The sequence below is a fragment of the Felis catus genome, chromosome B1 (genome assembly GCF_018350175.1).
Source record: "Felis catus isolate Fca126 chromosome B1, F.catus_Fca126_mat1.0, whole genome shotgun sequence".
NCBI classification, from domain to species: Eukaryota; Metazoa; Chordata; class Mammalia; order Carnivora; family Felidae; genus Felis; species Felis catus.
Window position 1 is genome coordinate 41054543 of NC_058371.1, and position 14406 is coordinate 41068948.

Consider the following 14406-nt stretch of genomic DNA (forward strand, 5'->3'; position numbering starts at 1 on the left):
CAGAGGCTTGGTCTACCCTTGCTGCACATCCGGGGCCTGGACCATAAAGTCACAGCTGCGTCAGTAGCCCAGGGCATGGGTGCTGTGATTGATTTCTCTTTCTGGTGAACTCTAGGTTATCCTCTAAATGTCATTTACCCTCCCTCTTTACCTTTGTTTAAATAGTGCTGTTGAAACTCTCTCTGTGCATGTGTGACACCCCTTTTAGTAATAGTACAAGTAGCAAACCAAATGTCTTGCGTGGTTCATGATGTTTCAGGGCTTCGGGGTTGTCTTGAGCAATATGCTCAATCCTGAATAGGGGCTTCCTCATTTGACGATGGGCAGGTTTTCCTAGATTTTCTCCATGGCTGCTTCCAGCTCTGAAGGCATCTAGACCTTCGTAGATGTGGCTGCTAAACCTATAACTGGTTGGAGCTGAATGTGTATGGGGCCCAGAACACATCCCTGGGACTGGAGAACTTAAAAGAAAATAAAGCCTCAATATCACTCTACTTACACTTAGCTCTGTCTCTTCAAATCAAAGTAGAAAATATGCCCCTCCCCTGTTTCTGGTGGTGATTTGTGATTTCTAATTGGCCTAAACAGTTAACTGAAGTATGTATACATTATTTTGATTATTTTAGCACTCAGTAACGGATACCCAAAAGAACTGGTGTTGGGAGCAGTGAGCAGCACTGCCCTCCACTTTCCTATTCCAAAATTGCATATGGTGCCTTCCTGACCCATTCCTTCCAGTTGGTTTGGTTCCCTCTTGGCAGTTCTTGACTTGTCCTGGCAAGATTTCCCCTGTTCTCATTTCAAAACTCCCACATTCGGTGCTACAGACTTAAAGTATCACTGCCCTCCTCTCTCCCATACCCCATCTTTGCAAGCATTGTTCCTAACACCTGTCTGGGCTCACAAGTGTGCGGGGGTCTTGCTCTGGACTCTGAGGTGCAGTGTGCCCACCTACACTCTTCTAAACAATTAGAATGTGAGCTTGGTCTACATAAAGGGGGCAGTGCTTTCCCCCCAGACGCCATTCCCTTATCTGATCTCACTCTGTCTCTGCTAATTTTCCCAGAATGGAACCACACCTCTGGCAATAGCCAAGCGCTTAGGCTACATCTCTGTAACAGACGTGCTCAAGGTTGTCACGGATGAAACCAGTTTTGTGGTATGTCGGCTTCTCCGCTGCACCATCCACCCCAGATACACACAGACTGACAGGTTTGGCCCCTGTGGGTTACTCTGGGAAGAGGAGCACATTCTGGGATGGGATAGGAAGCACAGCACCAGTGGCCGGCTGGGGCCACAGGAAGAGGGTGTTCTCCTCTATCAGGCGGAGTTGTACTGCCACCTAGTGGTGAAAAGAGTTAGGGCTGTGACCAGACCTAAGGGGGCAAATAGCAAGCTGGGTGCTAGGCGGAGACATGGCAATAGGAAGCTGGCATTTCCTGTTTATCCCCTTGCCAGACAGCTTTCAGGCGGAAGGGCCTCTCAGCTTTGATTCTCTTCCTTTAAGACAAACCTCCTTTCCCACCTCCTTCCTGCTGAATCTGTGAAAGGGCCTACTGTTCTATTTGGGTTGAATTCTCTGCTTTTTCTTTTAGTTAGCCAGTGACAAGCACCGGTTGAGTTTCCCTGAGACGGTAGATGAGATCCTGGATGTCTCTGAAGATGAAGGTAATGTATGGGATTAACAAAAAGTCTGGGGAAAGTCAGTCCGAAGGGAGCACACCTGGGAGCCCTCTGTCCCTGGGTGCCTCCTGGCACCTGCCATAGTGCATTCAAGGGCCCTTCTTGCACACAGACACACACATGCACACACGTGTTCTGCGGGCCTGTATCAAAGTCAGAGAGAACTGCTTTTTAATGATGTTTTCCGTTATCAAAAATATTCCTTTAGTGTAATTTTAGGAGCAGGAAAAAAACCTACGTCTCAGAGTTAAAATACAAAATGCCTTGAACTTTCCTAAATATATGTGTGTTTGTCCTTTATACATGGAGTATGATTCTACTCAGATCAACTCTCAGAGCTGTTGAGAACTGCAATAAAATTCTGCCTGATACTTTCCTGTGCTTTGAACAAGTAACAAGCTGTTTATTTAAAATCTGTAAGAATTCTTTTTTTAATTAAGCTACTCTTTTGACCACATAGTGGGTCAGTAAGTTTGGGGGTGCAACCATTATTATGAAATCACTATAGTTTCAACTTCTGTGAGCCAGGGAGTGTTTGTAGTATATTTCCTGCCCCACATAAGCCTGTTTCCTCACTTAGGTCTGAGGGGAGCCCTTGTGATGTAAAATCACGGGGTTGGTCTGGATTATCTCTCTAGTTTCTGGTGTCTTAACCATGTCAGCGAGGTGATTAAAGCTCCTTTGTGTCCCCGTTAATAATATGCCTCTTGCATTAACTGACTTCAGTCCTGCCCTTTCTTTTTTTTTTTTTTTAATGTTTATTTATTTTTGAGAGAGACAGAGACAGAATGTGAGTGGGTTAGGGGCAGAGAGAGAGGAAGACACAGAATCCGAAGCAGGCTCCAGGCTCTGAGCTGTCAGCACAGAGCCCAATGTGGGGCTCAAACTCACAAGCTGTGAGAACATGACCTGAGCCTAAGTCAGATGCTCAACTGACTGAGCCACCCAGGTGCCCCTAAATAAGTGTTTGGTTTTTTTCTTTAAATTTATCCTTCCCTTTCTTAAACTTGGCTCTTCTTTGCTTTCCAGGAACTGCTCATATAACTATCATGGGTATGAAACACTTTCTGTTCCCTGTGGTCCTTTCTCACGAGTGCATTTCACCCTAAGCAATCCCAGCTCTCACTAATCCATTCCTGCTTTCCACCCTCCTCCAATGGCTAACAATCTGGAGCCAGGAGCTTCACTATAACAGGAGATTTACACCCATAAGATCCACGCCTGGGCAGGTAGCTCCTGCCTGTCCATTTCCGTGTCTGTGCCCATGCCACTGTGTTTGTGATCATAACTGCATGAGCTGTTGTTATTCCATTCTGTCAGCTCCAGATCACAGAGCCAGGATGCTCACTGCTAAGTGACAGTAAATGACACCGCAAGGTCGAGGGCTCCCGCTCGGTTCAAGCAAGGAAAGAGAAACAAAGAGGCAGTCGGGGCTGCAGACAGTTTGAACCACTTTGTAATGGACTTAGGAAATAATAAGGTTTCAGCTGCAATGATTATAAAAAAACGCTAGAGCCCTTCAAAATGAATGGGCTCAGTCCCATTGTAGTTTACTCTTCCATAGTGTGTGGTGTGGCAAAGGACAGAAACAACTCTTTTCTTTGGCGTCTGCGTCCCCAGCAAGAGCTGTTTTGAAGTGGAGCTTCTTCAGGCCAAAGAAGTCTCTTCTGGCTGTATTTTTTGTCTTCTGCAAAGACTGGTATAGACTAAGCTGTTGGGAGCTGGCTGGCTTGCTCTGTGCCACCAGGCTGGAGGAACGGAACGGGGCTGGCCCAAGACATTGTTAGTGGTCCCCTTGGAGCAGCAAGGGCCTTGCTCTGCCCCTCGGGGGCCAGCATTGAGAGGAGGAGCAGGAAAGCACTTTTTAAATAGAAAGAGGAAATCTCCATCCTGTCACTCATGTAGACTTGTGTGGTTTCAGGGGAAGAACTCGTCTCCAAGGCTGAGAAGCAGGATTCCAGGGATATCGATGAAGAGAAGGAGCTGCTGGATTTTGTGCCGAAGCTAGACCAAGTGTAAGGAGCATGCACACCGCGCATGGGCAGGCGGGCCCTGGAGCTCGGGGTGGAGGGGTTCCCCAGCAAGGAAAAGTCACAAGAAGGCCAGGCAGAGCGGGTGCTGCGGACAGGGAGAGAATGCTGGTTGGCTGGATTGTGCGCCCGGTACTTTAGGATCAGTGAGCCCTGTCCCCTGACCACCAGGCGGGGTCACGGGGGCCTCTCTCTGCCTCTGCCAGTGTCCCTGCTCCCTCTCTGTCTCCTCCTCACAGCCCCTCCCTCTCCTGCACTCCCAGCTTATCACCAGAAAAGTCCACTGAGGAAGATTCACATTAACAACTGTTGCCAAGCTGAGCTCATGCACTGACCATGGCTGTCTGCCAGCACGGCACCTTAGAGAAACCCACAAAGGGTTTGTGTCTGCCTGCAACACATTCCTCCCCCCACCACCTTGGGGTGCTGTGAATTATTCCCATGTGGGTACATCAGCACACAGAGAGATTTGGTGAATAAATCTAAACGTGACAATTGTAGAAACACCTAGTCCTCAGGGTTTCTGAAAAGACAAACATATGCCATCTTAGTCCCAGGGCTCATTCAAAACAGGGCAGTGGAACAGCAGGAAGTGAAGGCCCAAGGGTATTTCACCAGTGAGTATTCACTGTGTAAGATATGAATCTCCAAACTCAAAATCATTACTATTTACTGCATAGCAGTTAGAAAGAAGTACAAGACTTGGCCCCTCATGAAGAACCTACCAATTTATTTGGTGGGATCAAAACATACTCCAGGGGGTACCTGGGTGGCTCAGTCAGTTAGCATCCAACTTTGGCTCAGGTCATGATCTCATCGTTCCTGAGTTTGAGCCCCGTGTAGGGCTCTGTGCTGACAACTCAGAGCCTGGAGCCTGTTTCAGATTTTATGTCTCCCTCTCTTTCTCTCTCTCTCTCTGCTCCTCCCCCCCCCCCCCATACTCTCTATGTCTCTCTCTGTCTCTCTGTCTCAAAGATACATAAACATTTAAAACAATTAAAACACACACACACACACACACACACACACACACACACACCAAGAGGTCACAGAGCAGTGCAGGATAAGATGTTAAGGCCAGAGCGAGGATCCTATCAACAAGGGCTCCGAGGCTGAGAAGCGGGTGGTAAGTGTGAGGGAAGGCTTCATGTGGGAGGCAGCCCCTTCATCTGGCTTGTGAAGGACAGCTGGGCCCGAGGAAAGGCTTTGAGGTGAGGGGAAGAGGCTGGTCAGTGTGTGATGCTGAATTGTATTGCTTGTGTGATGTGCATGTCGGGTTGTGGCAAGGGGGGCAGGTGGGTTAGGTTATTATGGGGGTACGGAGGTGTTTCATTAGGCCTCCCATGGCAGCCAGGGGCTATTTAGAAGAATCATCCCTCTGATTTCCCCATGTTCTGGGTGTCTAGGGTGGAATCTCCAGCCATCCCGAGGATCCCATGTGTCACACCTGAGACAGTGGTGATTAGATCTGAGGAGCCAGAACAGGTAAGAAGCACCTTTTGTTTTTTTGTTCCCATCTGCAGAGAGTGGGTACCCCTGGGACAATGATGGTTTTGAAATGATCCACGGTATGATAGGAACTAAGAATTAAATGCCTGTAGCATTTACCAAGCCCTTCAATCCAGGCTTCCACGTGTACTTTGCAGTCCCCTGTGCTGCCAGAGTTCTTATTATCCCAGATATTAATGATACAAGTCTCAGAGAGCCCAAGGGTGTGTGAAATACCATTATGCTAGTCCGTCCAGTCACAAATGAGGCTGAGAACTGACGCCATAAATTCTGGCCCCAAAGCCCGTGTCCTCATGCCTCATGGCCACACTCCCTGTGCACAGGCTCTCTGCGTGCCCGGGACAGTGGGTCACAGTGCTGGAGAGGGAGCTGAGGTTGAGCTGCGGGCCCAGTCACCGAACTCCTTTATTTCACATCCATTAGAGAGGGGGACAGTTTCTGCCTCCCCTTCCTCCAGGGATTATCGAGAAGTTAAAATACCAACACAGAAAGGGATGTCAGAGAGAGCTGTTCCCAGGCGGCACTCTTGCTCATCATAGTCCCCTATTTTGTGGCTTCCCTGGGTGCCATCTGAATTTGTCCCCAAAAAAACGGTGAGATGGTTTCAAACAAGTTAATTCTCCTTAATTTAATTTTATGCTATCTGGCACCCCCCCCACCACTACCGCCACCAAGGGAAGGAGATTTTCTAGGATAAAAAGCAGTGTGATGTTTGGAGGTTGGAAATGATTGCCCTGAGGCCTGATAACTGAACTGGGCCTGGCCTGTTTTCCAGCTAAGGCTGGTCTTTTCCTCTGCCACCAAAGGGCTAGATGTCTGAAAGCAGCAGCCATAGCCCTGGACCCCAAGGGTGGCATGCAGGGACAAGCCAGCTGTGAAGTTGTCCAATCAGCCATCCATGCTAGTGCTGTGATACTGGAGTCACTCACTGGGAAGCCTTTGGGAGATATGGTGAAATATGGTCCTGGTACAGATGTGGCATATTCCCTGGATGCTGCCAACAACAATGAGAAAGTCACCGTGTCAACCTGTGTCCTGTTGTTCCTTGACCAACCCATTCTCTTCAGCTCCTTGCTTAAGTCATGCACTCAAGACACTGGGTTCTTACTGTGAGCCCTGTAGGAGGACTGTGAGACCCAAGCCTGACCCCTAAGAGCAGACGGACCAGCTGGGAAGGGTGGGCTCAGATATGTGAAGCCAGTTCTCACAGATTGCGGAAAGAATCAATGTCCCCCATGCCAGATCATGCTGTGTGAAGCCTTCTGGATTAGAGTAGTGGGAAAGCTTCATGTAGGAGGCAAGGTGTGATGGTGGGTGGAGCAGGCCAGTGAAGGAGAAGGACAGGGGTGTGAGGACCCATGGGAGCAAGAGGGGACTTGGGAGTAAACCCAGATTCAGACCCTGCTGGCTTTCATGGGTGCTTGTGATATGCAACGCCCCATGGGAGGCAGCCCCATGGCTCCGCAGCTATAGTGTCACTGAGGGGCAAGGACCATCCCTTTTGCAGATGAGGAAGGAAGTCCCCCAAGGTTAGGGTGTGCCCCGTTCACCTCCTGTACCTCAGATACCTGCAGGACGAGTTGCTGGCCCAGAGCTAAGCAGCTAGTAGGTGATGGTGCAGGGTTCCAGTACCAAGTCTGCGAAAACTGAGCTCCCTAGAGCAGAGGTTTCACACTGGAGAGGGGCTGGAGGAAAGAGCGGGTAGGTCTGCAGTTTGTGCGGTGGATGTTGGACCTAAAAGGAGCCAAGGAGCAGCCATGATGGTAGGAAGAAGTCTATGCCTCCTTTTAGACTCCAGAAAAGCCTTGTCCAGAAAGGGTCAGTAGTGAGTGTGCAGGATTTGGGTCACTTGCTTTCTGGCAACGAGACGCTCCTGAGCCTCCCCAGCCCAGAACGACACCAACCTGGCCAAGACTAGCTCCTGTGGCCCAGGAAGTGCTGGGACAGTTGGCCTTTCTCTCCTCCTCAGGCGTCTAAGGAGTATGATGAAGACTCACTCATCCCCAGCAGCCCGGCCACAGAGACCTCAGACAACATCAGCCCAGTGGCCAGCCCCGTCCACACAGGGTGAGTGACCCTGTGACTCATGGGTTATGGGCATGAGTCTCACTCTCCCTGTCTCAGAGAAGGCGTATAGAAGCCCAACATGGATCTGTCTGTGCCTTAGGTTTTTGGTGAGCTTCATGGTGGATGCCCGGGGAGGCTCCATGAGGGGGAGCCGTCACAATGGCCTGAGGGTGGTGATCCCGCCCCGGACATGTGCCGCCCCTACTCGTATCACCTGCCGCCTGGTCAAGCCCCAGAAGCTGAGCACGCCGCCCCCACTGGCCGAGGAGGAGGGCCTTGCCAGCAGGATCATCGCGCTGGGACCCGCCGGAGCCCAGTTCTTAAGGTGAGAAGTCACTCACATGGGATGCGACACATGTCCTTAACCTGCCCCTGCCCCTGCCCTGCCCCTGCCCCCATTGCTGCCACCTCAGCATCAACCACCCAGAACCACCCCAGCCACAGGGAAGAGGAAATGCCAAGTCCCAGAGCCCCATGCAATCTTGTTTGTCTGCTGTCCTGACAGAGTAACAGAACCAGGAACTTTTAGTCCCTGTCTCCCAGATACACTGAGGAGTCCACAGCCCCAGGGTGGAGCTTACTCCTCTCAAATCTTGTATGATACTAGAGAAGGGGACTGAAAAGACTGGGCTGGCTACCTTGGGGCCTTCAAGGGCTGAATTATTTAAACTTTAAGATGGTATTTCTAAAAGACAGCCCTACAGCATTGCCCCCAAGGACAAGATTGGTGGGCTTGAGAGTGAAGCAGAGTGGGGTTCTACCTGAGCTTTGTTGGGACAGGTGTGTCCAGGGAGGCCCGGCCTTCTTGCCTTTGTCCCCTGCCTGTCCCCACCTCTGAGCTTCCATCCACCCCTGGAAAGCAGCCTGCAGAGTGCTTTTGTGTTGCTTTTCCTTTTTTTTTTTTTTTAATTTTTTAACGTTTATTCATTTTTGAGAGACAGAGAGAGATGGAGCATGAGTGGGGGAGGGGCAGAGAGAGAGGAAGACAGAATCCAAAGCAGGCTCCAGGCTCTGAGCTGTCAGCACAGAGCCCAATGCGGGGCTTGAACTCACGAACCGCAAGATCATGACCTGAGCTGAAGTCGGACGCTCAACCGACTGAGCCACCCAGGCGCCCCGATTTTCCTTTTTAAATGTAGTCATCAAAGCCTCCCTCTGAAGGAAGTGGCTTTATCACCATTGGATAGAGGAGAAAGCTAAGGCTTGGTCCCCTGCCTAGGGATATCTAGGAATGGCTGGCAGGTTCTCGGGATCAGGTCCAAGGGCTGGGTTACTCAGCTGAGCGTCCACTACATGGCCATGGCAGGAGATCCCCCTGTGAGGTGAGATTGGGTCCTGTGCTTACTGTTCCTCCGGGGCCTGGCAGTGAGTGAGGGATGCTCGGAGCGTCTCAGGAACTCAAGGAGGGTCTGTTCCCCATCCGGACCTGCCCCAAGGTGGGGCCTCGCTCTGGCTGCAGGATCCCATCTTTCTCCAAGCAGGGACCGACTGCCCCCCCTTTCCCTGTTCTTTCCTCCCTGTGCACAGCCACCCGCCCACAGGCACCCATGCCCACATCTACACACCTTGCCCACCATCTGCTTTGTCCCCTCAGCCCTGTGATCGTGGAGATCCCCCACTTTGCCTCCCAAGGCCGTGGGGACCGTGAACTCGTGGTGCTGCGCAGTGAAAACGGCTCCGTGTGGAAGGAACACAAGAGCCGCTATGGAGAAAGCTACCTGGATCAGATCCTCAACGGGATGGACGAAGGTAACTGAGCCCCAGGGATCCCAGAGCAGGGTGCCCTCCTTCTGGAAGCTGGGACTTGAGCTTGCAATTTTGGGGTGGGTTGTTAGGACCGCCTGGAGTTTGGGAAGGCCAGAGAGACCGGGGATGGCCCCATCAGGTCCAGTCCCAGGTGCCTGGGGCACCTGAGGGGTGCTGCTAGGTGACTGGGGAGGGGACAAACATCGGGAGCCAGGGATGAGGAGGTTCTGGGGACACAGTGGTTGAGCCTGCATCTGGCACGACAGCATGACCGGGGTGGGTGGCATCGTACCATGTGATTACAGAGCTGGGGAGTCTGGAGGAGCTGGAGAAGAAGAGGGTCTGCCGCATCATCACCACCGACTTCCCCTTGTACTTTGTGATCATGTCACGGCTCTGCCAGGACTACGACACCATCGGCCCTGAAGGGGGCTTTCTGAAGAGCAAGCTGGTCCCCCTGGTGCAGGCAACGTTCCCAGAAAATGCTGTCACCAAGAGAGTGAAGCTGGCTCTGCAGGTGACACAGCCCTCCCTCCTCACCAGTTGCCCCCCCCCCACCCCGCCGTCCAACTCAGAGTTTATGGAAGGTGGGAGGAATTCAAGGCCCCCAGGAAGACTTCCCCAGCACATCCCCCACTTTTGTCCAATGCCTTAAAATCCCAGTTAGAGATGTGACCTTAAAGCTCAGAAGTCAGGTGAGTGGGGTAGGGCAGGCGCTCCCTGGTAAGTTGCAGAAAGCCCCAGATTACGCATTAAACCACGATGCCAGCATGCTCGCGTGCTCGACGTGAGAGAATTCCACAGGGCATCCTGGAGAGGTAACTAATGGTGAGCAAGGGTGGTGCCATCCACGGAATGGGAGCAGCAGGAGAGGGGGAGAAAGGGCTCCGGAAAGAGAGCTGAGCAGTGATATCAGCCCCAGGATGGGCTCCATGCCCAGCAAAACAGATCTGTGTGGTGCAACAGTGGAAGGACCGCTGCACCCCCTGGGAGCTTTGCCCTCTGTATAAACAGCCTGCTCTCCCTCTGGGGATGTGCTGGCCCTCATGAACAAGTCCCCCCTGCTGCTGGAGGCTCAGTGCCTGCCTTTGCTACCTTGCAGGCCCAGCCTGTACCAGATGAACTTGTCACCAAACTCCTGGGCAACCAGGCCACATTCAGCCCCATCGTCACCGTGGAGCCACGGCGCCGGAAGTTCTATCGCCCCATTGGCCTTCGGATCCCACTCCCTCCTTCCTGGACGGACAACCCGAGGGACAGCGGGGAGGGGGACACCACCAGTCTGCGCCTACTCTGCAGTGTCACTGGTGAGAGGTGCCCCTGTCCCATCTTCTGGGCAGCAGCAGCTCCTTCTGGCCACATGAAGGAGAGACAGAAGGGGAAGCCGGCCATCACCTTGCTTCGGCTTCCCTAGGCGATGTGCTCTTTGAAGGGAGGGAGGGGCAGTCCATCTGACTAGAGCCTCCATGGAATAGCTCGAGGAGGGGGAGGGCGTGAGAGAAGAGATGTGCTCAGGGCCACATAGATGTGCCCATCTCCGCCCTTTCATGCTCAGCCCTTGGCAGCTCGGCAAGCCGTGTGTGTGCCACCTGAACACTGTCCCCCAGCCCACCTGTGTTCCTGTTGCAGGAGGAACAGACCAAGCCCAGTGGGAAGACATAACGGGGACGACCAAACTCGTGTATGCCAACGAGTGTGCCGCCTTCACCACCAACGTCTCTGCCAGGTGAGCCCAGAAACCCCGGGCCCTGCACCGAGTGGTCAGCGCTGCCCTGATCATGGCTTATCCCCAGGCCTTGACCTGCCCACCCCGTGCTTAGGGCCCCCCGTTTCCCCTTTCCACACAGAAGCCCCCACCCTGACCACCAGGCTTTCTAGAGCAGCCATCCCCATGGCTTATGGGCTCCTTCTGTTTGCACAGGCATGAAGTGCTCCATCTGGCCCATAGAAACGTGCTTATAATCAGCCCTCTCTTTTTAGGTTTTGGCTGTCAGACTGTCCTCGCACTGCTGAAGCTGTGAACTTCGCCACCCTGCTGTACAAGGAGCTCACTGCGGTGCCCTACATGGCCAAGTTCGTCATTTTTGCCAAGATGAATGACCCCCGGGAAGGGCGTCTGCGCTGCTACTGCATGACAGACGATAAAGTGGACAAGACCCTGGAGCAGCATGAGAACTTCATTGAGGTGGCTCGGAGCAGGGACATAGAGGTACCGTGGCTGGATGTAGTGTGAAAGTGCTTGACTAGCATCATCTCCCTTGATCCTCATACCCGCGTGTGCTTTTATCATCCCCAGTTTACAGATGTGGGCACTGAGGCTGAGAGAGGTTAAGTAGTCTGCCCAAGGTCACATGACTAAGTAGAGGGTAGAGAAAAGATTTGTCCAAGTAGTCTGACACCAGAGCCCACAGTTTTACCCACTATGCCAGGGTTCTGGGAACGCCCTGATGCGGCAGGGAGGGCGGCTGGACAAATGAGGTGAGGAACAGGGACTAGATTTGAACCTATTACTGACCCTAGGAGACTCATCATGTTAAGACAAGTAAGAAGCCAGGACCTTTCCAAAAGTCTGGCCTTGGAGTCTGTTCTGAGCCTTCTTGGGGGGCTGAGGGCCCAGAAGGAAAAGCACAAGGCCGGAACTATGGAGCCCTACCCCTAATCCTGATTCAAGGACAAACTAGACAAAGGACTTACTCTCTTTGGGCCTCAATTTCCTTACCTATCAAATGGGGTCATGATAACTTCTCAGTCGAAAGCATTATATACACAATAGGGATTCTTATAATAATGGGTGAGATTATGCTATAACATGGTCCTTCCAACACTTCTCATAAACTAAACGTTGCAGAACAAGTGTGAAAAGAGATTCAGCTTTTGGGGGGAAGCCATATTTTGATACTTCAGTGGAGTTCTAGAGTACTCTGATAGCAACCCTGATCAGCCACCCAGGGATAGGTAAAGATTCCTGCTTGTTGTAAAATCCTCTGAAGTAAGGGGGCACCTGGGTGGCTCAGTTGGTTTGAGTGTCCAACTTTGGGTCAGGTCATGATCTCTCAGTCCATGAGTTCAATCCCCACGTCGGGCTCTGTGCTGACAGCTCAGAGCCTGGACCCTGCTTCGGATTCTGTGTCTCTCTGCCCCTCCCCCGCTCATGCTCTGCCTCTCTCTCTCTCTCTCTCTCTCTCTCTCTCTCTCTCTCTCAAAAATAAACATTTAAAAAAATTCCTCTGATGTAAGGAAGCATGCCTCCCTCATTTCAGCCTTGGGAACAAAACCTTTTTCAAAACAAATGGCGGGTTGTGTCTCATGCTGTAGAATGAGTATGATCTGGCAAAGAGATAACTAAAGCTGAAGGCAGGACATGACATTTGCTTTTCTCCTACAGGTTTTGGAAGGAATGCCCCTTTTCGCGGAACTCTTTGGGAACCTGGTGCCCGTCAAAAAAGCTGCCCAGCAACGGAGTTTCCTCTTCCAGTCGTTTCGGGAGAACCGTTTGGCCATACCTGTAAAGGTGCCAATCTCTCCTCTGGGTCTACAAGGTTCTGGGAGGCAGAAGTCTCTAAGCCAACCAGCCTGGTGGCCTCTGGAACAGCACCCCCCCGAATCTTGCTTTTGTGTGATTGAATTTAGGTGAGGGACAGCAGTCGAGAACCAGCAGGGTCCTTGTCATTTCTGCGCAAGGCGATGAAGTATGAGGACACCCAGCACATTCTCTGTCACCTGAACATCACCATGCCCCCCTGTACCAAGGTGAGCTGCCCTCCAATGAGGACCCTCGCCAGAGATGGGGTTCCCTGAGGAGGTCCTGAAACAGACGCAAGGTCGCGTGCTTCCCAAGGACCTCTTACCATCACAAAGCAGCCTTTGAAGGCTCTTTGCCGTCTTCTGGACAGTTGACGGTGGCCTGGCAGGGAGAGTGTGCCCTGGCCCTTTCTGCAAAGCTAGGACCAGATGCCAGTGTCAGACAGTGGTCTGCATGTTCTTACTGTGGGCCTTGAGCCCTCTAGGATGTTCCTTCTCAAAGGCTAGAAGGAGCCCAAAAGATGTCTACCTGAGCACCCCTCGTCTGGGCTCTCTGAGGCTTAGAACTGGGTGTCACATTGCTCAAGGTGACCCAGCTGTTTGATAGGCTTTTTCAGGCCTCCTTTTCATATACTTGCTTATCTTCCCCAGGGTGCCAGGCCCTCAGAGAAGGGAGCCCTGGTGTCTCAGCCACTGCAAACACCCAGATTTTTGAGCTCAGCAAAAGCGTCTTGACCAAGTATGTTGATTTATCCATACCTGTAAGAGCATCCGAGTCACCACTGCGCAAGGGACTTTGGAGGGATCATATGTCTCCATGTTCTTGTTGGTGTCGTTTGGCTGCTGCCATCGTTGTAATTGTCAGCCTTCCGTGCCCAACTAGGGAGAAAGCAAGGTTACATCCATATGTCGTGGCTCGATTTCTCTTTACTGTCTGGGGAGAGTATGAGTGCACTTCTCTTTCAAAAGAGGATTTCCTGCACCCAGAGCTAGCATCTGGGTGCTTCTCTGTAGGGCTGGAGTGCTAAGCCTCGGACTAGTGCCAAAAATAGGTCTTTTGAGTATAAAGGAACCCAGAAAGAAACACTGGTTTTTAAGTTCAAACCCCAGCTCCGCCACTCATTAGCTGAGCTGCCTTGGGCAAGTTACTTAACCCCTCTAGGCCTCAGTGTCCTCATGGATGAGATGGGAATAGTAATTGTACCTGCCCAGGGGCTGTTGTGTGCATCAAACAGGGCCTGTCATGTGGTAAAGGCCACGTGAGCTTGCCATTACTATTAGTGATAAAGTGTGTGACTCTCATCACTCCCTCTGGACCCCCACCTCTTCGCACACATCTGCTCTTTGTGTTGCGGCTCCAGAGACACAGACCTACTTACTGTTGGCCGGGATTGGCGTCATGCCCACCCCATAGCCCCCGGGCTCCGAGCACCTTCCCACCAAGGGGGTAACCCCAAGCCCAAAGCACCCTTTCCTCATCTTTCTTCTGCAGGGGAGCGGAGCTGATGACAGGAAGAGGACGTTGACTCCCCTGGCCCTGAGATACAGCATTCTCAGCGAATCGTCACTGGGTATGAACCCCTTCGTGATATGTGCTCACTGCCTTCCCAGGCGGTTGTGGGTCACATCACTCCCCCTCACTCCTGCAAGAGCTCTGCGTTGATGTGATTTCCTTAGCTTGTTATGAGCACAGCATGCGGAGCCTTTGGCCCCGGTCCCCACGGAATGCTTGCAGGCCAGCATACAGAGGTCCGCCAGGGGCCAGAACATCCGTCTGAGGTCATTTACCCATACCTGCCCATTCTGTGTCCTGCCAAGGCTGCTAAATGAAACCCGATGCTTCTCCCTA

General features: G+C 52.1%; 1 protein-coding gene across 20 annotated transcripts in view; it reads left to right on the top strand.

Moving 5' to 3' along the window:
• ANK1 (ankyrin 1) overlaps window positions 1-14406 on the top strand; it is a 219115-nt gene that overhangs the window by 165285 nt on the left and 39424 nt on the right. For 14 of the 20 annotated variants that reach the window (XM_045055491.1, XM_045055497.1, XM_045055489.1 and 11 more), the window contains exons 21-35: window positions 1067-1159; window positions 1596-1668; window positions 2713-2736; window positions 3605-3698; window positions 5120-5198; window positions 7192-7289; window positions 7390-7614; window positions 8884-9038; window positions 9341-9552; window positions 10138-10342; window positions 10665-10761; window positions 11016-11244; window positions 12421-12546; window positions 12666-12785; window positions 14050-14128. In XM_045055491.1, coding sequence (XP_044911426.1) covers window positions 1067-1159; window positions 1596-1668; window positions 2713-2736; window positions 3605-3698; window positions 5120-5198; window positions 7192-7289; window positions 7390-7614; window positions 8884-9038; window positions 9341-9552; window positions 10138-10342; window positions 10665-10761; window positions 11016-11244; window positions 12421-12546; window positions 12666-12785; window positions 14050-14128 — 1909 coding nt within the window. The remainder of the gene's footprint in view (window positions 1-1066; window positions 1160-1595; window positions 1669-2712; window positions 2737-3604; window positions 3699-5119; window positions 5199-7191; window positions 7290-7389; window positions 7615-8883; window positions 9039-9340; window positions 9553-10137; window positions 10343-10664; window positions 10762-11015; window positions 11245-12420; window positions 12547-12665; window positions 12786-14049; window positions 14129-14406) is intronic. The other 6 variants (XM_023252571.2, XM_045055496.1, XM_045055505.1 and 3 more) reach the window with 1 other exon arrangement.